This window comes from Nesoenas mayeri (assembly GCF_963082525.1).
Source record: "Nesoenas mayeri genome assembly, chromosome: 1".
NCBI lineage: Eukaryota > Metazoa > Chordata > Aves > Columbiformes > Columbidae > Nesoenas > Nesoenas mayeri.
This window is the reverse complement of record NC_137541.1, coordinates 190113488-190138245: the sequence shown is the minus strand read 5'-3', so window position 1 is coordinate 190138245 and position 24758 is coordinate 190113488. Positions and strand designations below refer to the sequence as shown.

General features: G+C 37.9%; 1 protein-coding gene across 1 annotated transcript in view; it reads left to right on the top strand.

Moving 5' to 3' along the window:
• The window catches only part of B3GLCT (beta 3-glucosyltransferase), a 61677-nt gene that overhangs the window by 1914 nt on the left and 35005 nt on the right, over window positions 1–24758 (top strand). Inside the window, exons 2-4 of the mRNA XM_080363267.1 lie at window positions 6649–6710; window positions 9826–9865; window positions 16604–16713. Coding sequence (XP_080219393.1) covers window positions 6649–6710; window positions 9826–9865; window positions 16604–16713 — 212 coding nt within the window. The remainder of the gene's footprint in view (window positions 1–6648; window positions 6711–9825; window positions 9866–16603; window positions 16714–24758) is intronic.

The window sequence follows — 24758 nt, the reverse complement described above, 5'->3', positions numbered from 1 at the left end:
CTCTCAGGCTGTCTTATTATGGAAGATCCTGTCTCTTTGACTGACAGTGTTGGTGCAGATTTTCTCTGGAATCATATAAATCTATAGAATCTTATGTTATTGGAAAACTTGGGAGGGGGTGAAAACCCAGCCAAACCAAAAATGGGCCTTTCATTAAATGAAAATACAAAGAAATTGTATGTTAAATATTTTGTCTATTGTGTATGGCATAATCAGTAGCTTCTGTTATTTGAAGTCATGGTTTTGCCATACATAAGTCATAGACTCGTAACTTTTATGTAGATTGTTCAAACTGACCCACAGTCTAGTGGGGTGATTGGAATGACCCTGGGGTCAGTGAGCCTGGAATCAAATCATGAAGAGGAAGATAACAGAAGTGTGGCCTTTCTGCCTCAAATGGATTTTCTCTATGAAACTGGAAGAATTAACTCCTCAGTTATTAACCTCCTTTGCATTTAAAGGACATATAATTATAAACATTTGGAAGTTGTTTGCACTCAAAAGACTTCAACTGAAGAAGGGAATACTTCTACATTTTTAATGTGGTATTATATCATTGTATATATTTATACAGTATACTGTGTTTTAATACTACAGTATTTACACCCATTTTCCTAATAGTTTGTTGGGATGTATTCCTGCAGTTCAGTTGCTGAACAATGAAAAGAAACTATTAAGATTTACTTTCTAGTATTATAAGCCAGTTTATTTACTCACCAAAATTTTAATGGAAGTAATGGAATACTTGAGAATAATCAATAGGAATTGAAGCTGCTTATATTACATTATCTGATTAAATTTCCAGGTTTTGAATGGACCCAGAAATGTTGTCTAGCTTTTTCAGTGGATTTTAGTGCTGCTTTCAAAAGAAACAAATATAAGATTGATTAAAATAAAGAGCTTTGAAGTATTTCTGAAATTTCTTTCCTTTTCTTATTTATCCTTATTTCTTGAGCATTTAGCAGAAGCAGGGGAGGACTGGCAATTGACACGTTCAGCCTCTGTCTGCTTGTGCCAAATGATGTGAATAGCTACATGTGTTAACAAACTTGAGTACACAATGCATTAAATAATGAAGTGACAAATACAAAATTAAAGGTTGCATTTAATATAGTGCCTTGCTGGGGTTTTTTTCGGCTTTCGACAGCTTTGTTTGCAAAAAAATGTGCACTTAATCACTCTAAACGTTTTTGGTTACTGGGGTGCCACAGTTTGAACTGTTACCAGCCAGTCAGTTTCTTCTTGCAATATATTTTCTCTGTGCTTTATGGTAAGTCAGTGTTCCACCTGAGCAGTGCTTGCATTGCATCAAGAAACTCAAAGGGACTGAAGGAGGTTGTGGAGTCAGCAAAGGCATCTCTAGCTCGTGACTGATGTGTGTCTTGGGGGAGTTCTCTACTGAAGAAATCTGTTGCAGTTGTCTGAATTAATCATCACGTTTGGGCATGAAAAGTGACTGTTTTGTTATAGTAGCATCTGATAGCTCCCAGACATAGGTCATGCTTCTTTGTGCTTGTGTACTTCATACACAACAAAAATATATTCTTGCCACAAAGAGTTTCTACCTGTGTTGTACAACTGATCTGGTCATGACCTGCATGTGCTAGACGTTTTCTATCTGTGGCCCATTCCTGGGCACACCTTCTTCAGAAGCTCTTGGAAGGGAATAGTGGATGCAGGAATTAATCTTAGAGATGTCCACTTGCACCCAGGCACTGTATTTCCTACCTGCCCTGTGGCCCCTTTGTTGGTAAGTCATATGCCAGCTAGATTTACCACATTCTTCCTGTGCTGCCCTTTTCCCAGCAGATCCTTAGAAGATGATATTTATTGCCAAGTGGGGAGGTCAGGTTGCTTAGCCAGAGCAGTCTTGGTCATATGTTAGTAAGACTTGAATTTACCACACAAGTGCATCCCAGTTTACTCCTGAAGACTGCTTTTCGCATATCAACTTCTATGTGCATAAGAGGTTTGCTAATCAGGTAGTAGAGGGGCCATGGTGTATTTGTGGTGTGTCATGCTAAAATGAATAGAGTCTGTGTGAGTGAAAAGCTCAGTTACTGTTGGGTGAAGACTCTTGAGGCTTTTTTGTGATGTCTTCAGGGGTCTGCTAGTCAGTTCAGTGAATGGTTCTTCAGTAGTTCAAAAATAAATGGAGCAGTTCTTCTCATTAATATGTATTATCTGGAAAAAGTCATCCTGGAATATTTAATGTAAAAGATACAGAGTAATTTTAATATATTTATTTGTTGGAAAAAAGGGGAGGCTGCATGTCCAAAATCACTAGAAAGAATAATAATGGTATATAGTGAGACTTAAACTTTCATCACAGATATTGGTTTGTTTAATGAATTATGTGTGTGAGTATTGAAGTTGCACTGTATATCAGGGCAGCTGCAACAAAAGTAATTTTTAGCCAGGCATATTTGGTCTACTCCTGTCCTCACCAGTACAGAGAGATTGATATGGGAGGTGGTCTGGGAGAGCTGGTTGATTTTCAAGGTTCACCCTCTGCAAGCTCAAGAATGGTCCGTCCGCACATGCAGGAAGGCAAGCAAAGATGGCAGGAGGCCCACATGCATGAACAAGGAGCTCCTGACAAAACTAAGACATAAAAAAGAAGCACACAGGGGATGGAAAGAGGGTCACGTCACCCCAAGAGTAATATGGAGACACTGAGAGTGCAGGTATGGCATTAGGAAAGCCAGAGCCCATCTGGAGTTGAATCTGGCAAGGGATTACAACTTGTGAAAGGCAAGAAAAACGGCTTCTACAGGTGTATCAGCAGCAAAAGGGAGACTATAGAGAATGTGGGCCTGCTTCTGAGTGAGGGGAGTGACATGGTTCAAAGAAGGACATGAAAGAGGGCGAGGAAATCAAACCTTTGCTTTGCCTTTGTCTGTACTGTGAGACTGACCTTCAGCAGTCCCAGGCCACTGAAACTCATGGGAAAGTCTGGGGCAAGGAAGAGTTGCTCTCACAGGAGGAGGACCAGTTTAGGGAGCATTTAAACAAAACTGGATATACAGAAGTCCACAGGACCTGATGGGAGATACCCACAAATGCTGATGGAGCTTGATGATGTCAGTGCAAGGCTACTCTTGATAATCTTTGAAAGGGTGAGATTCCTGAAGACTAGAAGAGAGCAAATGTCACCCCTGTCTTCAGGGAGGGCAAGGAAGAAAATCTGGGGCAGCTATAAGTTGGCCAGTGTCACCTCAGTCCATGTGAAGGTGGTGGGTGAAATAATCGTGGACACCATTGTCAAACAAGGAAGGACAAGACGAATGTATGAAGGACAAGAAGGTGACTGGGAGTAGTCAACATGTTTTTATGAAGGACAATCATGCTTGGCCAGCCCAAAAGTCATCTTTGAGATGACTGTCTTTGTGAATGTGGGGAAAGCAGTGGGTGTTATCTCAGCTTTAGCAAGGAGTTCAGTGTTGTCTCCTATAATGTCATACACAAACTGATGAAGTATGGCCTAGGTATATGGACAGTGAGCTGGATAGAAAACTGTCTGACTTGCTGGGCTGATCGACTCTGATCAGTGGTGTGGTGCATTCCAGGGACTGATAATGACTCCAGTAGTGTTTAGGCTCTTCATTAGTGACTTGGACAGTGGGACAAAGTGCACCCTCAGCAAGTTTGCAGAGGATACAAAATGATCTGGAGGGGCTGATGCACCATCTGGTTGTGGTACCATTCAGAGGGACCTCAGAGGCTGGAAAAATGGGTAAACGTGAAACCTGGAAAACTGAGTTCAGCAGAGGGAAATGCCAAGTCCTGCTCCTGGTGAGGAGTCACCCCATGCACCAGTGCATGGTGGATGCACGCTGTCTGGAAAGCAGCTTTTCAGAGAAAGACCTGAGGGTCCTGGTGGGCAACAAATTGATCATGAACCAGCAGTGTGCCATTGTGACAAACATGGCTGGCAGCCTCCTGGGCTGCATTAGGAAGACTGTTTCCAGCAGGTCAAGGGAGGTGATCTTTCCTCTCTACTTGGCAGTAGTGAGACACACCTGGGTGTTGTGTCCAGGTCTGGGCTCCCCAGTACAAGGGAGACATGGACTAGCAAAGGACCATGAAGATTATTAATAGATTGGAGCACCTGACACATGAGGAGAGGCTGAAGGAGCTGGGGCTGTTCAGCCCGGAGAAGAGCTGGGAGGTTCTTACAAATGTGTTAAATACCTGTTGAGGGGCATTAAAGAAGACAGAGCCAGACTCTCTGGTGCCTAACAGGACATGACATTTGACAGAAACTAAAATACAGGAAATTCTATTTAAACATAAAAAGTACTTACCCCCCCACCCCTCAAGAGTAATAGAACACAGGAATTGTAGAATAGTTTGGGTTGGAAGGGACCTTCAGAGGACATCCCCCCTGCAATGAGCAGGGACATCGTCAACTAGATCACGTTGCTCAGAGCCCCATTCAGCCTGGCCTTGAATGTCTCCAGGGATGGGGCATCTACCACCTCTCTGAGCAACCTAGGCCAGTGTTTCACCATCCTCATTGTAAAAAAATTTTCTTCTTCATGTCTAGCCTGAATCTCTGCTCCTTTAGTTTAGAACCACTACCCCTTGTCCTATCAGTTTAAAACCATTACCCTTTGTCCTATCAAGGGGACAAGGTTACTTGGAGAGTTTGTGGAGTCTCTGTCCTAGGAAATACTCGGAACCTGACTAGGCAAGGTCCTGAGTGTCCTGCTTTGTAGGGAGTTTCACTAGATGATCTTCAGGGATCCTTTTCAACCTCAACAATTCTGTGGTTCTGTAATATGAAGATGAAACAGGTTGTTAAAATAGTTCCCTGAAGAGCTCTCAAAGACGTTGTATGAAATAAGTCCTTTTTTTTCCAGATTATTTTGAGTATTGTTTGATTTTTTTCAAGGATCATGTGCATTAATATTTTATAAATCTTAGAAGCAGTGCGGCATGATTGAATGTTATGGCGAGAGAAGCAGCATCTCTTGTCAGTCACAGTTGTCTCGGGTCTTGTGTTGCTTATTTCTCAGCTGAATATTAAAAACTGAAAGCCATGAAAATTCTGCTTGCATTCAGATCTGTGAATAAGTTGAATTTATGAGGTGATAGTTTTTCAGGTTAATACTATGTAATTAGTACATTTCCTGGAATGTGGGTGTTTTGTGTTGATCTTGTAATTCAGATTGTGTCACATAGATGTGGATCTGGTTTGTGTAGCGGAAGATGCTCCTTATCTGGAGCTCTAAGTATTGTTATGTTGCAAGAGAAGGAAGAAAATCATCAGAACATGCTGTCAGCAAGGGATATTATAGGCAAATCGAGGTATTCTCTAGGCACTTTGAAACTAGAAGCACAAGACATTTACTCAAAGACAAGATTGAGGGGACATTCCTGCTGTGTTCTTCTTCCTGGCTAAATGCCTTATTGAAATGTGGCTGTGGTCAACAAGAGTCTACTGTGTGAGAATGATTTTGGGATGTCTGCACCTAGTGAAGTGATTTGAGATTCAGGTTGTCAGGACCTGAGATGTCATTGTGAAACGCAGCTCCTAGACACTTGATGAAATTTGGTCTCGAGTTGAAAGCACAGAAGTACAGGTAGTCAGAGATGGAGCACCACAGGCTTTGGAATCTTGTCTTCTTGCTTTCCTGCATTCCAGCTTTCTAGCATGTCAAAGTAATTGACGTTTGCTAGCAATTCACTTTGAAATCAATATCAAGCAATAGCTAATTTAAACCTGTGGTGAGACACTCCACTTGAATCTATTGATTTTTTTTTTTCTGCCTCAGTTTTTAAGAAAACCATCTATTTGACCATTATGAGTAGTGTCTTGAGTTCTTTCCAAATTATGGCAATTTACTTGCATTTGCATCTCTTTAGTACCTCTCAGAAAAAGTCTTCTTAGGAAGAATCTTAGGAAGGCTTTCTTATGTTAAATCGATCAACTTGTACAAATGAGCAACCTGAGACAAAATGATTAGATGACTACATCAACAAGAAACAAACAAACCAACCTATTTTATTTTCTTATTACAAACTGGAAGTTTATGCATAGGATTTAAGATAATGCTAGGCATGTGCAAATAAGCTCTTTGGGGTCTCTGTTCGTTTTGTAAACACTTTTTTGGGTCTCTTGTACATTAAGAAGTTTGACCATTGCTCAAAGATGGCATTCAAAGCGTATGACAGCCATCTTCAAGTTTGATATAAACTTCTGTCAGCTGCTTTCAGTGTCTGTGGTTGCAAGTGAAGCTTTGGTAACCCCAGCTTTGACCTGCAGATAGAGTGGAATACAGGTCTCCCATGTGATAGCACATTATGGTGTTGTCAAGTGAACTGCTGGACTGAACAGATCAGCAGATCAGCTCTTTTTTTTTTCTCTTTTTTTTTTTTTTTTTTAAATGAGATTTACTTGCCTTGAAGCCAAGATAAATTGGCTTCCCATCAAAGAGTGATGTTTTCAGCAATGTACAGGAATAGAATTGTCAGGCAGCAAATGTGTAAGAACGGACTGTCTTATGTTCATGAAGATCATTACCAATATAGTATAATTTAATGTGAAAATGTACCTAAATGTTTTTTTTTTCTTTTGCTGCAGAGCTTTGCAAGCATGAAAATGAGTTCACATAATATTAAAAAGTCTGCTTTTTCTTTCAGCTTTTGCTGTAAGTGTAGTTCCTGAAGGTGCAGAAGATGAGACTGAACTACCAGTGCTGCAGGTAATAAATTTTAATTGCCGAGTAGGAACATTTTACAGACATTATAAAATCATCTAGAAGAGATCAGAGTAGAAAGCCTAACATCTGTGACATTGATTGTTTTGATCATTGACTTCAATGGTACTAAAAGTCAAATGGTGTCGTTTTTTGTCGCATATAAGAGGCATTTAATGGGACACAAGTTGCATGTAGCACTGCTGTGTCAGTATTACTAGGCTTTTATTTTATCCTATGGATTCTTAAAATAAACTTGTTCTTAGCACTTTTGATTTATTTTGTATGCTGGATTTCCTGGTTTATGTTGACATTGTATTAAGAGAATCAGGTTTTTTTTGGGTTTTGTTATATTCTTTTTCCCAGGATCAGCTGAAGAGTGCATTAGAAACTTTTAGTGAAAAAAAACCCCAAAACTTGTCCATTTTGCATAGTTTCTACAAGTTGATAGTGTTATTGTTGTTGAGTACATAACCTTTATTAGTTCAGAGACAGGTTTTCCTTTCCTCTTGGTGTTGCTAAATATATAATACATTGGGAGAGAAATGGCTGCCTCTTTGCTAAATTAGCATTATTACATATTGCTACCCAAGTCACAGCTCAAGTAAAGCTTGCATATGAAATTTCAGATTAGCGGATTAGAAGAACTAATGGTCAGAGCTCATCCTCCCTCTAAACAGCATGAGGGGTGTTAGATGTGTATGAATGTATGTCTTTTAACAGACTTCTACCTACCAGGTTTTTATATGTATATATTTGTAACAGATATTTGTGTATGCATAAAAGAGGGAGGAAAATAAAATGTTCTGGAATGAATCAAGAGTTAGAATATATAACTGCTAATTAGATCTAGTGATCTCACATCAAATGCAATGGAAGTATGATTAGAGATCAGTGTTTCTAATAATTTTGGGGGTTGATGATGATTGCTGTGTCTATAATAATTTTCATAAATGAAAAAGATGCCTATTGCAAACTGCTGATCTGCTGCAGTGTGTCTGGGAGACTAGGTAATGTCATTCTGTTTTCATTATTTATAAGTTGCTGTTTGTCAAATTCCATTACTGTCTCTATCCAGCTGCTTAATGTTATCATTCTTATATATGATATAATTTGTGAAGGCTTTTCTGCTATGTTAGAGTTTCAAAACTTTCCCTCAGATGAACTCTTCAGGCCAAAATCCTGGGATGTAACGGGCAACAATTGTTTTGTTCTGTGTTTTAATAAAGATAGGTGTAAAATATGGCTGCTTCATCATGCTGTGTACTACAAAACACATACTTTTTTGTTTGTATAGAAAATTAATCTTCCCATGTTGTTTATGATACAAGTTGTCTTAGAATGTGGTGTGTATTACACTATAGGATGGTAGCACTGTGTATAGTCATCAGAGTAACTTGGTCTTATAAGAATTTTTTTAAACTATATTGACCAAGTCAAAAAAAAGGGTCATAAGCAAGCATGCAAAGCAGTCATTCTTGAAAAGGTTTTACAGCTGGCTACCAAGGAAGTTGGAGCTTCTACATTTCAGTGTAAAAGTCAGATCTGGAAAGAGGGAGAGATCGTCTAATGTGAGTAAGACTGAAAGGATTAGATGTATCATGGAGTCAAAGAATCATTTTGGTTGGAAAAGATCTTTAAGATCATCGAGTCCAACCATAAACCTAGCGTGACCAAGTCCACCACTAAACTATGTCCCTAATAACCTTATATATGTTTCTTTTAAACACCTCCAGGGATGGTGACTCATCTACTTCCCTGGGCAGCCTGTTCCAATGCCTGACAACCTTTGGATGAAGAATTTTTGCCTAATATCCAGTCTAAATCTCCACTGGTGTAACTAGAGGCCATTTGCTCTCATCCCATCATTTTCTACTTGGGAGAAGAGCCCAATACCCTCCATGTTAAAACCTCCTTTCAGGTAGTTGTAGACAGTGATAAGGTCTCTCCTCAGTCTCCTTTTCTCCAGGCTGAACAGCCCCAGTTCCCTCAGCTGCTCCTCATAAGGCCTGTGCTCCAGACCCCTCACCAGCTTCATTGCCCTTCTCTGAACTTGCTCCAGCACCAAAATGTCATGTAGTGAGGGGCCAAAAACTGATATGATATTTAAATAAAGGGCGAGGGAAATGTATTTATAAATAGGGATTGTCACAGGGGTAGAAAAACTATATATAAGCTTATTACAGAGGAATGCCTTGTATGGCGCTTCTGTCTGAAGGTCTTAAAACACTTGTACCAAGATAAATCCTACAATGTCCTTACACAATTAGTAAGGGTGATCTTGATTTTACATGTGGAGAAGCCAAAGCACTGAGATGCTATTACCAGGGAGAAATTCTGCAATAAGTAAAGGCTCTGTTTTCCTTCCTACTATTTTTGTAGGGAGTACAGAGCTATTTCTTCAGTCCTGTCTCTCTACCAGTGAGCAGTTCTTAAACACCTTTCCACCCAGCCTCTGTTATTTAGAAGAAATTTAATATGCTCCTAAGATATATTTATTTGTATGTTTTGGTTTTATGTTTAGCAATGCAAATGCAGTGTCACTGTTGCCTGTTCCTCAGCACTCTCTTAAAGTTCCATCACAAATGTGTGTGATACCTGAGTAAATCCCAGCGAAGTCATGTTATGTACAACATCTTTTTCATATTTATTCGTCTTGCTTTCGAGTCTTCCTTTAAGAACCGTATTTCAATAGAAGCTTGATAGTGGATCAAATGAGTAAGAGTGTGTTGGGTTTTTTTTTACACACTGGACAGGTATGATTGTATTAAAGTTCCATATGCCAAACTTGTGCTCAGGAGATACATATTTAAAAATAAAAAAGACACTGTTAGTATTAATTTAAAGTGCTCTGGCATAAATAGAGTAATGGAAAAGTTTTTGTTTTTTAAAAATTAATTCTTTTAATGTCTTCTAAATAATAGTATACAAACATGTGGAGTATCTCTTTCAGTTCTCAATGATCAAAAACTTTTTGTTTTAGCTTTTTTATTAGTTCTTAAGTTAAAACTTCTACATGTGCATTTACAATCTGCTGAATGCTTTGACTCCCTGTGTTTCTTTATAGAAATATTTGAGTTTTTGCCTGTATCCTTATTTTGCCTTTTCTCCTTTCTTCCAGAAGTCTGAAAAAAGTGGAGCAATTAGCAAAATAGGGAGAGGTAAGTAGTGAATAGTGTGTATTTGGTTTTGCTTGTGGCTGCCTTTTTAGTATAAATGAAATGTGATTATGCTTTGGAAAGTGTCTGTGGGAGTGAACAGTGTCTAAATGCTCAACAACATTGTTAATTGCTGATTCCTAAATACTTCATATTTTTTTCTTCGCTCATGTACTCTCATCAGACAGAAGCTTCTCAGTCTTTGTATTTGCAATTCATGTAGTTAAGTGTTTTTCTGAAGATGTGCACTTGCACTATGAAACTGCTGCATTGCTTTTTGTAGTACATAGCATTTTAAAATGAAATTTCATGATACTTGGTAGCAGTTCTTGTAAAAACTTAAAATGAAACTGAATTTTACCCTTCTGCTAGGCTCTCATGATACTTGTAATAACTAGGGTTATTATAAATTACTTGTAACAACTTGTAATAACTTTGTAATATCTGGAAACAAGTATTTTAAAAACATGTCAAACATTAATAGGGTACTGAGTGGTAAAATACGTTTTCACTGGACACGTGAGGTAAATTATGTGAATAAAAATTCTGCAAACTTTTCGCTCTTCTGGAAGCAATTCTGATGTCCTTTGAGCAAAAAGTTTACAGAGCTGAGAGAAGGACTTGCAGTCTCTGCACTGTGACCTAGTGCTGCCTCTGCTGTACTAGAGCAGTTCAGTTCCTAAAGCAGCCTCCACTGTTGTGGTGCTTCTCCTCTTCTCAACCCTGAGCGCTTGGGGCTGCTGGTTCTGAAAACAACCAGCTTGACCCTGTTTCTATTGCAGCGGTTTCTGAGTGCTTGTGGCTTCATTCTGACATGGAAGCTGAACACTGGGAAGATTTAGCATGCTTTTAATGGAGTTGCTAACAGGACTGTGAATGGTACTGAGAAGATCAGATTTTGGGTTGTTTGTTGCCTTTTTTTGGAGTTAGTTACAAGCTCTGTCCCTAGGAAAGATAACCAGTTCTGTGGAAATCAATTAAGTCCCTTGTCCCATTTATCTCCACCCTTTACCACTGAAAGGTCGGGACCTGTCTATAGAAGCTTCATTACTCTGTGTCCCTGTTGCCCCATCCTTACCTGTTGTCAAACAAACCTCGTTTCCTCTTTGTGTTCTTTCATCTCTCTCTGTGCCATCTCATAGCGCAGCCAGGTGCTGGTTGCTGCTTTTATCACTCCCAGCAGACCTGCTGTGTCTCACTTTCATAGAACACCCAGGGAGCCACTGACAGACTGTTTTTTTTTTTTGCTTTTGACAGCACTCAGTTTTCATAAGTTTTAATATAATCTCATTACTTAGGAAAGTTATATTTAGGAATTTCACAATGGTACTTTAGTGATACAACCACCATCTGTCATCTATTGTTTGTTTCAGTAGGAGATCACTTTAAAGCAGACAAACATATTTTATGCAGCAGGTAGCAAAATTTAGAAATGTGCTGCTGCAGGACACTGTGCAAGCAAACCATACCAGCAGTTTCAAGAGGAGACAAGTCCATAAATGTATGGTGAGATAAATAGGCAGCAATGTATCTTCTGGCATTTCCTAATACAATAGTTGTGGATGCTGTGAGAGTATGAGGAACACTGGAGAAAGTGAAGGTTTTGTGCTGTCCCAAAATAGCGTTTCCTGTTGCTACTATTGAAGATAATGTGTTGGACTGGATAGACAATTGGTCTGATTATAGAATCATAGAATAGTTTGCATTGGAAGGGACCTTTAAAGGTAATATGCCATTTCTTGTGTTCTGTATCTTTTTTTAAACAAGATTATGCCTCTCCTTAGGGAAGATTTTTTTTTGAAGTCTCTTTTAACACATTTCTGTTGGAAGGACTTGAAACAGAATAAAGTTCTCGATGGTTCATAGTTCCTGTGATTCTTTTTTTTCATTCTTCTTTCTCAGAATGTTATACAAGAAAATTCTTTCACCTTTATAAATAAGCTGTACCTTTGTACCCAGGAAGCAAAGTTACCAGCTATAGTTTGCCTTTCAGAGTTTTAAGTGATCTTTTAAGTGCCCATCCCATGCCTTTGAAGACAGTTATCGACCTCTTGATATCCCAGTCACTGGGAAGAAAAGTGTAATACAGAGAAGACTGAACTTGACGTTCTCATGATTGCTTTGTCTACCCAGAATGTGGTGTGGCTTTCTGGGTTGGTTGGTGTACATAGAGTTTCAGGCATGGATGTGTTATAGTCCAGCCAAAAAATCAGTGATGTGACTTAACAATGGTGGGTCATCATTGCCACACCATAGCAAAACGTCTTGCCCTTCATGTGGATGTGTAGATACTCTATTGGTGAGTGTATTTGTTCCTGAATGGTAAACTATATTGTTAACCAACAGTGGTTTCAGCTTTTAGAATATTTGAGTAACAAAAGCAAATATTTTCTTGAAGTGAGGCACCAGCTGTTTCAGGCCAGTGTACTGTGGTTTCACCACCTTTTGAAACTCAAGGAAGCATTGAGCTTGGGAGTGCAAGTTCTCTAGATTCCTTCTGCAGTCTGTGGAAAGAGAGGGGCACTTCCAGAGGGTGACTGAGATCCAGAAAGATCCCAATAACTTTGTATAAACACATTTACAAATTATTAGGGTGAGAAAAGACTCGTCTCTATTTTCAACTGTGGAAGCTTTATACTAGTCTACTAAAATCTAGTCAAACCATAAGGACTGAAAGATCCTCATCTGGAGTCTCAGGTTGATTTTAGAGTTGGCATCCCTGGAGACATTCAAGGCCAGGCTGGACAGGGTTCTGAGGAACCTGATCTAGTTGAAGATGTCCCTGCTCATTGCAGGGCGGTTGGACTAGATGAGCTTTGAAGGTCTCTTCCAACATAAACTATTCTATGATTCTACAAAAGTAGGGGAGGGCCTAAAGAATATGCAAGTGGCCTAATTTTTTTAAGCCCAAATTGGAAGCTGGGTTTTCTGACCTACACAGTAGAGCCTCCAGTTTGTGAGTTAAAGCACCAATTTAGATTTTGTCTGGGTAAATAATGAGACATTTTGTACTTTCTCACTGGAATGAAAACCCTATTTTCATTATGCAATATTACATTTAGTCTTAATTTTATTTCCATCATTTCTTAGGAAAAAAAAACCCAAACAAATAGAAGAGGAGTTAGGTTTAAGCACCATTGACAGAGCTGCAAAGGTGTCAGTGACGTTCTTTTACCTATTAGAGGCCAGTGGTTAGACTGCAGGTGCTATGCAGTGCACATAGGTCAGACTGCATCCTAGTTGTTTTAAAATCATAGTTTTCATTTTTGTGAAAATGGTTTGGACCATGTCACATACTCCAGGAAATTTATAAATCATCCTGGAATTCTCTCTTTTCTGTTGATGCCTGTTCTACGTTTTAATAATGCTTTTAAACATTCAGTGAGCCAGAGACATAGTTCTGAATGCCCACTGATTCAGGAGAGTTGGGTAATTAGGAAGGTCAGGCATCATTTTCACCCTTCTCCATTTCTAGAACAATAAGAGAGGAGAGGGAAGACCCACCTCAGAATATATTTGCAACCTGGAAATTAAAAGACTGACTTAGAATGCCAAAGACCTACATCCAGGTTGAAACTATGCCACAGACGAGAATTTGGGTTTCTTTTATCCTGGGTGAATGCTTTATCCTCTTACTACCAGAGAATAAAGCAGAAATGTTTTTTTGCCAGAAACACACATTACTGTTACTGGCTATTTAAAAGCTTATTAAGGCTCCATTCTGTTTTACAACAAGACACGGTGGTGATAAGATTCAGGAAGTTTCAGCATTCCTGTTTCTCAACTTCTTTTTTTTTTTTTAATATTATTTTTTTAATGAACTTGCAGTATCTTTCCAAACAAGGAGCATTCAGGATTGTTGAAGATATTTTCCAGATATGGAAATGTCTTAGGAAAATAAGACAACAAGAGAAATAAAGTAAATCATGAGCTCTTCTGGATATTAATCTTCCAAAATACTCCATTCTTTGCCTTGCTTGGTTGACTATTTCTCAACTTGAGAAACAATTTAGGTGTTTAAAATTTTACATACTTTCTGTTGACATTTTAATATGCTGAATATTTCTTTTAATGGACTATTTTAAAGTGTCTATAGCAGAGGAAACTATTGCCATTGGATTAAAGCAGTAACACCAATGTAGTTATTAGAGTATTCCTAGAAAGTATTATATTGTGGGATATCACAGCTGTTGTTAAATGTACCATGAGTGAAAATGAACCTAATTTGGATGCTTTCACATCTGTAAATGTACCGATACTAAAACAGTAATTATATAAAGCAATATAGTTTTTGCTTTTTATCTCTGGGAATATTTTCGATGCTGTGCATGTAGTTTTGGCCCTTTGACTCTCACTAGCATCATTGAAGTGTCAATTTTCACACTAAGTTTAATTTTTGCACAGGAAATCAAGCAAATTTTGAGTTAGAAAGCAAATGGCTGCTATTCAGACATTTTTATCAGGGGAGGCTGGGGGGTGTTGAAGCAGTTTGGTGGGTGGGTCAGAGCATGAAGTAATGCTGCACGGGAAAATGGGAAATCAGAACTGCTATCTCTGTTAGTGTTTGCACCATCTCCACAACTTTATCACCAGAAACCTCAAACAATTTGACGTTTTCAGAGCTTGTCTTGGTCAATAAGCTAATAAATTGAGGGAAAAGAGTATTGGGGGGAAGTAGAAAAACATTTGACTGCAGCTTTGAGCTGTCATAGGTCTAAATTAACAAGTAACTGACCAGAGGAACAAGGGAATGTAGTTGATGGTCAGGTCTTGGATATGGCAATCTTCTCATAATCTCAGCAAGATGTTTGGGGTTAATGCTCTTTTTTGCCACTGTTTTTCCTGTGATCCTTCTTCAGGTGCTCAGTTTTACTCTTTTTTTCTTGAGATTATTACTTTCCTTCAGTGGACGTTTATCCTCCATCTTTGTTCTCCTGTTCTTCACTCATTCTACTCTATTTGCCAAGTTAGCGTTTTTAACCTAGAGGTCAAGATTTCGATGTGAGACTGGGATCTCTTAAGTTGACTTGATCTACAGTGCAATAATATACATTTAAAAAAATAAGTATTGCATGATGTAATACTTGAATTCATACTGCAGTGAAACCGCAGATGCAGAATGTTGAAATACTGCTCTGTCATTGGGATGTTTGTCTTCACAAAGATGATGTTTGTAGTAAAATCTGGCAGCTTTCAGTCAGTTGTGACTCCCTGGATTTTCTCTGCTGAACTTTTGTCCTGGTCTGTCTTCAATTTGACAGCTCCTGTATCTCACTCAAAGTTTTATTTCAATGGAATACCAGTAACTGTTCTCAGAAAGCTCTCTTAGAGGTTTTATCTTTAATATCCCTGTCAGGTTTCATAATATTGCTAATGATGGTGGTCTTGAAGTTCCGCTTTTCTGAAATGTGACTCCTACGTTTTTGTTGTTGTTCTGTTGTGCACTTTGTTCTTTCTCCACATTTTTGTCATTCTGTACAGATCCCATGGGACTTAGTCTCTGGTTTCTCTGCTTTTGGTACTGTCTTGGAGTGATGTCACCCTTGGACATTAACTCCGCAGCCTTTTCTGTGCTGTCTCCTCCTTGAATTAACTAGAATTCATTATCTCTTACGCCTGATCTGTCACCTTGAGTGACAGAATTTAAATGCAGTTCTCAACCCGTGTCCACCCTCCCCACAAGTCATCTGCTACCTCCTTGAACACTGAACATCATTACTGTTATTTTTGTTGTTTAGCCAGTGATTGGTGAGTCGCTCGTACTTTTTCAGTTACTATAACAAGTTTCCTCATCTGCACACTTTCCACACAGTACCTGCCTTTCCTGGCAAACCCAACAGATACTCTAGTATAACGTCTCCTCGTTTTATACGTTTATATGTTGGGTGGGTTATACAGCATAGGTCAAACTTGGTAAGAATTCTGAAGAGGGCATCTGTCCTCTCCCCTTCATTTTACCTTCTCATCCTGTGCTGCGTTCTGCTTCTGAACAGGATCAAATCTGCCTGTTTTTTCCAGCCTTCAAAGTACTGGAATCTGTCTATGTGCAGCTATTCCATGGCACGAACCTTCATCATCTACTTGTATTTTTTTAATAAGCTTTTTGTGTGTGTCCATAAATGTCTGCAAAGCTACTTCATTATTTTCTTTTAAACTTCTCACAGTCTCCTCTCCAGTTGAAAGTTCTTAAATATTGTGCCTTTAGACACTGTGAAGAACATTGGAGGTGTCAATGCTGTCCCATCAGATTAAAGTGTTGCCTCATTGTTCTCATGTAGATCTCTGTCCATCTGATGTGTGTTTCTGGGTAGTGTAAGAAGCTCTTTATTGAGGGAGCATCTTTTCCATTTCATGTTCATTCATTGCCTAGTGAGAGGAGATGGCTGGTCTATGGCTTACACCTTTTAACTCTGGTAATAATGAGTGGTAGTGTATTGGAGAACAAGGAACTTCATGGATGTGGCTACAGTTAACTGTGGGCATAAATGTACTTTTTTTTGTTGCTGCAGATCTCCCAGTTATGTCGTACTTTCTATGCATTAATCCTCGAAAGGGCTAGTTTGGATTTTTTCGGTCTGTTAAATTATGCCTTTTTGTTATTTCATTAAATATTCGTATAACTAAAGAAATAGCTTGCTGTGTAGTAGACTCCCCCCCACACACCTGGGTTCTCAGCAGCTTTGGAGCAAAACTGAAAATAACCTCTTTTGTCTTTAAATCTTCTTATTTTCTGATTGACAGAATTAAAAGAAATTATATTTGTCATCCAGAGTCAAAGCAATTCTTTTCATTCCAAGAGAGCAGAAGATCTAAAAAGAGATATTTTAAAACAGGCTGCAGATCTTGGAAAGGTATGTTTAGATAATATAGATTGCACCTTGTCATGTATGTTTTTACTGCATTTTACTAAAAATATCATTTTCTATTGTGCCTTTTTTGGATCTGTTTTATTCATTTTGTTAATTGCCTTCTATGTGGTTACAAGGATACTGTTTCAGTGGGTGTTTACTGATTGTATGCTGTGATGTATCACCAGATAATTTTAATTTGAACTATCTACCTTTTTGTATAATAATTGGCTTTTTTTGGACAGCATTTGATGTAAGAGTGGTAACAAGAAAGACTTGTGCATTTGCTATTTTTATATGCTACTTTTATGAATTGAAAAACAGAATAATCTAAGCACTACTCAGGATAATTTTTAGGTGAGTATTTTATTTTAGCGGAGCAAATGAAGATTCGGTAATGTAGATTTTGTCAGAATTTCGTTGCACAACTGTAGCATTGTGGCAGTAGAGCAGCAAAGTACGTGGATATTAAAATCCTAACGCAGGATTCCCTATTTCCTACAGCAATAGCCTCTGTGGCCCAGGTGGGTGTCAGGCCCCCTGGTGCAGTTCGGTCCCTGGTCACCCCTTGTTCCTCTGCCACCCATCGCAGAACGAGCCCTTTGCGCTCTAATACCAAATGTTACTTGTAAAGCTTTAGCTGAGAGAGGAGAGGTTTTTAAGAGACTTACATTGAAGGTTAAGTTTTCTTTGTGTTTAATAAAAAGAACAAAGTAAGAGGCAGACTTCCCCTGATGTGAAATAGCTTGTTGTGAGACCTATTTTTCAATTCTACGTTCTTTGTTGTAAAGGAAAAAGAAGTCTGATTTAAATTGTCATATGTATCTTGGCCTTGGAGTGTCTAAAATCAGCTTCCTGGGCGTTTTAGGCTTTATTTATCCAATCTTATAAAACTTTTTATAATTAAATCTGTGCTAAATACAATTTTTAATCCCTTAATGAAATCAGTCATGTGAACAGACTTTGTTCTGCGGACTTCTGCTCCTTCGTGGTCCTCTTTGGGATTTGGGCAAGTGTTCAGATACAGTGTGTGGAGAGGGGATTATGACTTCAGTTGTTAAAAGCATGGATTTTAGTTGAGTTTTGAAATGGATGTTGCAAAACAGGAACGATGAAAAGATCAATAAATGGAAGTGTAAATAATTTCTGTGAGGCAGGAATATAGGCATGTTTTATGATAGAGAATTAACATTTTTTTTTAACAATCAGAGTTGTGCCTGTGACTCCTTCTGCCTTGAGCAAACTGAACTGGCAAACTGAAGTTTGCATTTTTCATCAAAAAGAATATGAGTGAAATTATTACTTTCAGGCAAATGAAGGTAAATCTGTGTATTTTAAAGGACAACTGCTGTACAGGGACAAAGGATTGAATCAACTGAATGATCAGGTTCATTTGCCTGTTGTCACAGGATGAAATGATAGATATTTAGTCCATCAAGATTCATTAGTTATTATATTCCTGTTTTAAAATGGCAAGTGGAAGCCAGCTGTTAGATTTGTGTTATTGAATGAAACTAGAATATCTGCATTGCTTTAAAATTAAATAATTCACATTCATATTTATGTTACATTGACCTTTATAAGTAATTTGTCCATTTGTCTTCTTTTACAGCATACATAGAACATTTTTTTCTGCGAAACTAATCTATAATTCAAGTCGTCAGTAGATGTCAGTATTGAGTTCATGGTTAAAAGCTTATTCCATAGCAATTTATTGAATATTAACCAAAACCTGTAATTACAGTAACCAACAGCTAGAACACAGCAATGAAGAAAATTCCTTAAGATTCTGAGATTTCTGCGTTTAAGTAGCTGTGCAAACTAGACCTTCCTAAGAGACACCAGATAAGAAAAAGGAAGCTGTCACAGTGTGAAATGATAATATTTGGGGCTGTTCCCGTTCTAACTTATTAAAAAAAATGAAAATCAGGATTATGTTTTGGGGTATTATATTTAATATTACAAAACAGGTCAAATATGAGTTTTGAGAATTTTTTTTTTTGCATGAAATACAGTTTTAGATGCGGTTAATTCTATTTAATTGCCTGGGATCATGACATTGTTTTGAACACAAAGGACTGTTTGTTTCTTTATGAAAACTGGTCTAGTAGAGTAAATGCCTTTTTTTTGTTGTTCTGAGGGTTCTTATATTGAACATGCTCAGCCAGTTGGTAATGCTCAAAGAACTTTTTCCTGAACAGTCTAAAGATTAAGTGGTGTCCTGTGTACATTAACCAGAGGAAATACAGCAAATTAGTAGTATTCATTGTAGAGTTTAAAAAAACATAGAATCGTTTTGGTTCGAAAAGACCCGTAAGATCATAAAGTCCAATCATTAACCTAACACCGCCAAGTCCACCACTAAACCATGTCCCTAAGAACCTCATCTATGTGTCTTTCAAACACCTTTGAGGATGGCGACTCCACCACTTCCCTGGGCAGCCTGTTCCAATGCCTGACAATCCTTCCCATGAGGAATGTAAGAATATGATTTTAAGACTAATACCTTGGAGTACTGGAAGATGAAAATTAGTATCACATACTTCCATATGAATCATAGATGATGTGAAGTATGACCTCTGTTTTATAGCAGCATTGTAACTATAATTTGCAGTATTTTTACTATTAGGCTTACTTTGTTTTGAGCAAAATCCATCTCATCAAAATAAAGTTTCACAGATTTAAACTTTCCCTACATATAAAGGGGAATATTGCTCATTTGTGAGTTTGAGGACTATTACTGTAGTGATTATTAACATCAGTTGAAAAGAAACAAGTACAGTCAAAAGTATGGAACTGTACATAGAAAATATCCATATCGTGTTGCTTTACAGAATCACAGAATCACAGAGTCGACTGGGTTGGAAAAGACCTCAGAGATCATCGAGTCCAACCCTTGGTCCAACTCTAGTCTGTTTACTAGATCATGGCACTAAGTGCCAAGTCCAATCTCAGTTTAAAAACCTCCAGGGACGGTGAGTCCACCACCTCCATGGGTACTTGCTTTAGTTAACCTCTTCATTCAATTTTCATAATATTATTTCTTTGTCAATCTCCCAATTTCCAGTTTGGCTAATGTGAAAATAGTTGACAAATATTAGGAGAAGCCTTTCTTGTTTATTTAAAACAATTTTGCAGAATCCTGTTTCCTGAAGCACAGCACAGCAGGAATAAAAATGATCAGAAACCCAGCTGCTCTGTGCCTCAGAAGTTCAGTCTCTTTGTTATATTACAGGATCAAGCTTACAGAAGGTTCTATTTTTCTGCTTCCAACAAACATTGATTTTAAGTCACTATCCTAGCTGCTGCATCTGTAAGGTTGAAAAGCCTCTTGGTGCCTGTCTCAGCGTTATTTTATTGTGTCATTAGAGTCATGGCCACAATATCATTTGCCAAAGTGCCGGCTGTTGTTGAGCATGGTGTATGTGCTTTAAAAATCTGCTATTTTTAATTGCCTAGGCTGTATTGGTGGCAGCATCACACTACTTCAATAATATGGAACATTTCTTTGTTAAAGTGATGGAGAGGGAAGAAAAAGTATAATTAGCTTGCTTGAATTTTGATGTATATATGTTAAGCCATCACCATATTCCTATGTGAAATGATCAGTCTCCAAATCGTTCCTGCTCATGTTTTGGCCATCTGTGAGACTACTTTTCAGGGAATTTCTAGTCTGTATCTTTTTTTTTTTCTTAATTTGCCAGCGGGACATGTGTTCCTTTTCTGGTCGAATTAATGTTTTCTGAAGTTCTCCCTAGCTCTACTTCCACATCTGATTTCAGATGCTGGAGTGAAGCTACCTGAAGTTCTGTTGTCCAAAAGCCTCCTTAAATATTCCTCTGTTATTGTCTGAAACTATTCCCACAACGAATTCTGGCATCCATATTTCATCTGAAAGAGATTTTGAAATACTATCAGGCTATGATTGAAACGATTTTTCTTGGTCCGTAGCAGTAGTTGCCTTATTTTATTCCTTGTTAGATATATTCCACAAATGAACAGATTACATTCCTTTTCCGGATCTACAACAAGCTGTACAGCTAAAATTTCCCAGTGGTTCTGAGTCTTGGAGAAGGTCTGAACTGTTCTGCATTTTACCCCTACTGTGAAACTCACATGCATGTTAATAGTATTGTGGTTATAAAATCTAGTGCAAGGATTTCCCATTCACTGCAACAAAGCTGTTAAAACAGATCTGTATATTTAGAAAAGCTATTAATAGACTTAATTTGCTGGAGACCTTTTGAAATCAATACCATAAATCCGTAATCCACAATCCATAATATTTCCGTTGCTTCAGTTTCTAGATTTCTTGCTCAAATTGTAGATTTTAATCTGAAAACCCCAGAGCAAACCCTTTCCCTCCTGTAGTGGTTTCCCATGACACAGAAGCTGCTTCCACCAGAGACTAATCAGATGGTTCATTTTTGGATCTTGCAGTTTTAATAAGGTTTAACTGATTATATATAAGCAAAGTGTTGGGCTACATTCTGTCCTGTCCCTCCATCTCTGTGTCTACAACATTTCTTCTTACAGCTAGGTTTTCCACAATATCAAGATCAACCCTATATTTTAAAATTAGAACAGTTATGTTTTATACATAATTTTAAATCTTTCTATTTTCCAGTGTTACTAGATCTAGTGTCTTTTTTTTTTTTTGGTAAAATGTTAGTGTGCAGTCTGTTTTCTTCCTGGCAACAACTTTGTTTTCTTCTGCAAGGATTCGTTCATGTCAAATAAATCCTGTAGCCTCACAAAATGTGCCTATCACCTTAGTTCTTACAATGCTTATTCCTCAAGATGTAAGAGTTTATCTTGCCAGGCAGTGGACAGTCTTTTTGACTTGAGTTATGAAAAACATGGCTCTTTGGCATGTCTTCTCCATTAGCTTTCCATCGTTATTCCCTCTTTTTAGAACAAAGGTCAGATGCCAGTCTATACCGGAGCTGTTGGGGAAGATACTGTTGTGTCATCTGTGATATCAATCTTGTCCGCCACTGCTGGGCCTAGGCCTTGCTCGTCTGTGACTGATCAGCAGGACTCGTTCCACCACAAAATGCTGAATCTGGCACACGACAAGGAAGAGAGTGTGTGAAGGTTTCTTGCTGAGGTTCAAAGTCCTGCACTTCTCTGTGTTGAGGGCAGAGACACTGGTGGCGCACCTGGAGCGTCTGGTGCTCACTCTGTGTCAAAGAAGTCGAGTCTCTGCAGGGGGTACTTCATGGACTCAAGAAATCAGAGTAATTGGGGAACGTGGTACTGCAGTGAAAGGAAGAAGTTCCAGCCTCCTGAAACCACACAAATCCTTGTCCAAAAGTTTTGAGTATCAATAGTACCCAGTGTGTGTTGCTCTTGTGATGCTTTCTTCTGTCTGTATTGCTTGAGTCAGATGATAGTAACAGCAACTATTAAAAGCCCTGGATCATCTCTGGTTTATTAATTGAAAATTCTGGAAAGATGATTTCTTTGTCCTTTTCTTTGTCCCCCCCCGCCTCAGACAATATTTTGTATTTGGAGAATGAACACCTAAATACTGCCATACTAATTGAATTTTCTCCTAAACTTGCATACTTGTGTCTTGCATAATTTGGATTTCTTGCTTAAAAGACAGAAATAAAATTAATGGATTAATTGGGTATTTCAGACTTGCTCTCATATTCAGATGTCTTTATAAAGTTTAGATGGACCTTCATTTTATCCAGCCTTTCTTCTCTCCCCCTTGGCTTTTGTTTTTCCCGACTTCTATTTGTAACATAATCCCAAACTTTCATGTTTATACTTATCTTCCAAATCTGTCCATAAAACTTCACTAATTTGGGTAGAGTTTGCAGTATAAAAACCTTGTCTTTAATAAGTGCATGCATGTAGGCATTCAGTGCATGAAGTTTGTATTTCCCCATCCTTACTCATATTAACATCTGCATTTGTTTATTTTCTGATGTATCACTTATTCTGCTTACATACATTTTCTGATATCAGTATATTCTTGGTCATTTTCTGTCCTGTTGAATCCATGGTTGTCTTCATAATGCTTAGTTTCTTTTAGGATTTGAGTTTTAAAATGCAACTGCTTGTTTTGGGGCCTCAGTATTTGAGTGCTCTCTTCTGAAATGCTTCTAAACTCTGATCTGTTGAAGGGTGAGATGCCTCTAAGTTCTGAAAAATCAAATATTTTTAAAGTTTTTCATGAAAAGTGTACAAAATTACTATCTAGTTTTGAAAATGTTATTTCAGAGTTGTCTTGAGTCTCTTCAAAGTCATCTTGCAGGACTTTGCAGATTTGACTGGCTTGTGTTTTACCTTTGTTTTCCTCCATCTCTTCTGTTGTCTTTTGATTTTAATTGCTTGATCTATGACTTTCTGATATGCCCTTGCTTCTCATTCTGCAAACGTACTAGGATCCTTTTGGCAATTACTAGGCTTTATTATCAGCAAAATCAATATGTAGCCCATTAACTTTTGAGACTGTAAAAGGTACCTGCACTGTAAGGCTAGAAGGTGAATATGATTATTTTCCCACCATAGATATTCAGTAGATTTCAAGGAATTGGTAGAAGTTGAACTATTCTGCACTAATGAGATCTAGGGGAGGAAAAAAGAAAATTAAAGGCACAATAAATTGGTGAGAACTTTTATAATGATTAAGTTTCTTCCTCCAAAGGTACATGTTTTAATTAGCAAGTTCAAAGTCTTAGTTTTCAAAATTCAGGCTGCTGCTCAAACTAAATATGGGACTGACATTAAATCCGTGTATTTTATTAAATCGTGGTTAACTGAAAGTATACTTTCAGATGTGCCATAATGATTATTTGGACTGCTTGTACATTGGCAAGTAGCATGGTGCCATAGGAGGAAACACGTAGAGCAGTGCAGTTGTCGTTGAGAAGCTTGCACTGGTGTTACACAAGGGTTTAAAAGGTTTTACTTTAAACTAGTTCTGATTTGGTTTTATGAACTGGAGGTCTGTTACCTGTTGCAGCACATCCTGTGGTTTGGTTCTGTCCCAAAAGAATACAGTTTGTGCACTCTACGATGCAAGATAATGTGGTGGGTAGGAAATAATGCACAAAAATGGACTAACTTAGAATAAATATATGAGGCAGTGTTAGGAAGCAGTAGGAGCTATTTTTGGTCAAGATCTAAATCTTGCAATTAGGTTTGAAGTTTATTTGGTAAGTCTTTTTTCTACATGTTAAGATTTATGATAATAATTTTTAAATAGGTCAACACCTCTGAATGTTGTTCACATCTCATTGATTACAAGAATTACATTGATTGCAAGATGACATTGATTTCAGTTTGTGAAGTCAGGAGTTCACAACTCTCAGCAAGCACCAATCGATACCAACTGAAGACCCTAGACTTGATTTTGATCTTTGAAACAGGTAGCCTAATCTAGAGTAAAACAGATGAAATTAGAAGTATTTTACGCTTTTTGCATAATGGGGGGAAAGGAGGTGTTATTTGTTTGTTTCATTTGTTGATGAACCTATAATTTGAACTTTTTTTTTTTTAGTTTAGTAGTTTCTTGAGTCTTCTCATGTCCTGATCATTTGAATTATGATTTGCTCATGTTTTAATCAACACAATTGGAGGCAATTTTGTTGATGCCAATGCATTTTCTGCTCTTGATAATGGAAAACATAGGTACATTTGTAAATTCCTTGTATGACTGTTTTTCATTTTGCTGCAGGACATTTATTTGTACCAGTAGCTGAGGAAGATCTTGTGGTGTCACATCAACATAATGCAAACCAAATTAACACTGATTTCTACAGACCACAAGTGAATTATTTCTGGATCACAAAAACCTGACTGGACTTTTTACTGGTTTCCAAATTGTGGGATCTCTGGGCAGCATATTAGCAATGGGCAACATGGTAATGTGCAATATGCATGCTGACATTTAGTCCCACTATTGTTAAAGAACAGCCCAATAAAATTAAAAAAAAAAAAAACAGTGGGTACCAGCATCTCTCCTACATGAAAAAGTTACATCAATGATAATTATAGGGTTTTGAGACAGAAATATATTGTAGTAGAAAGCT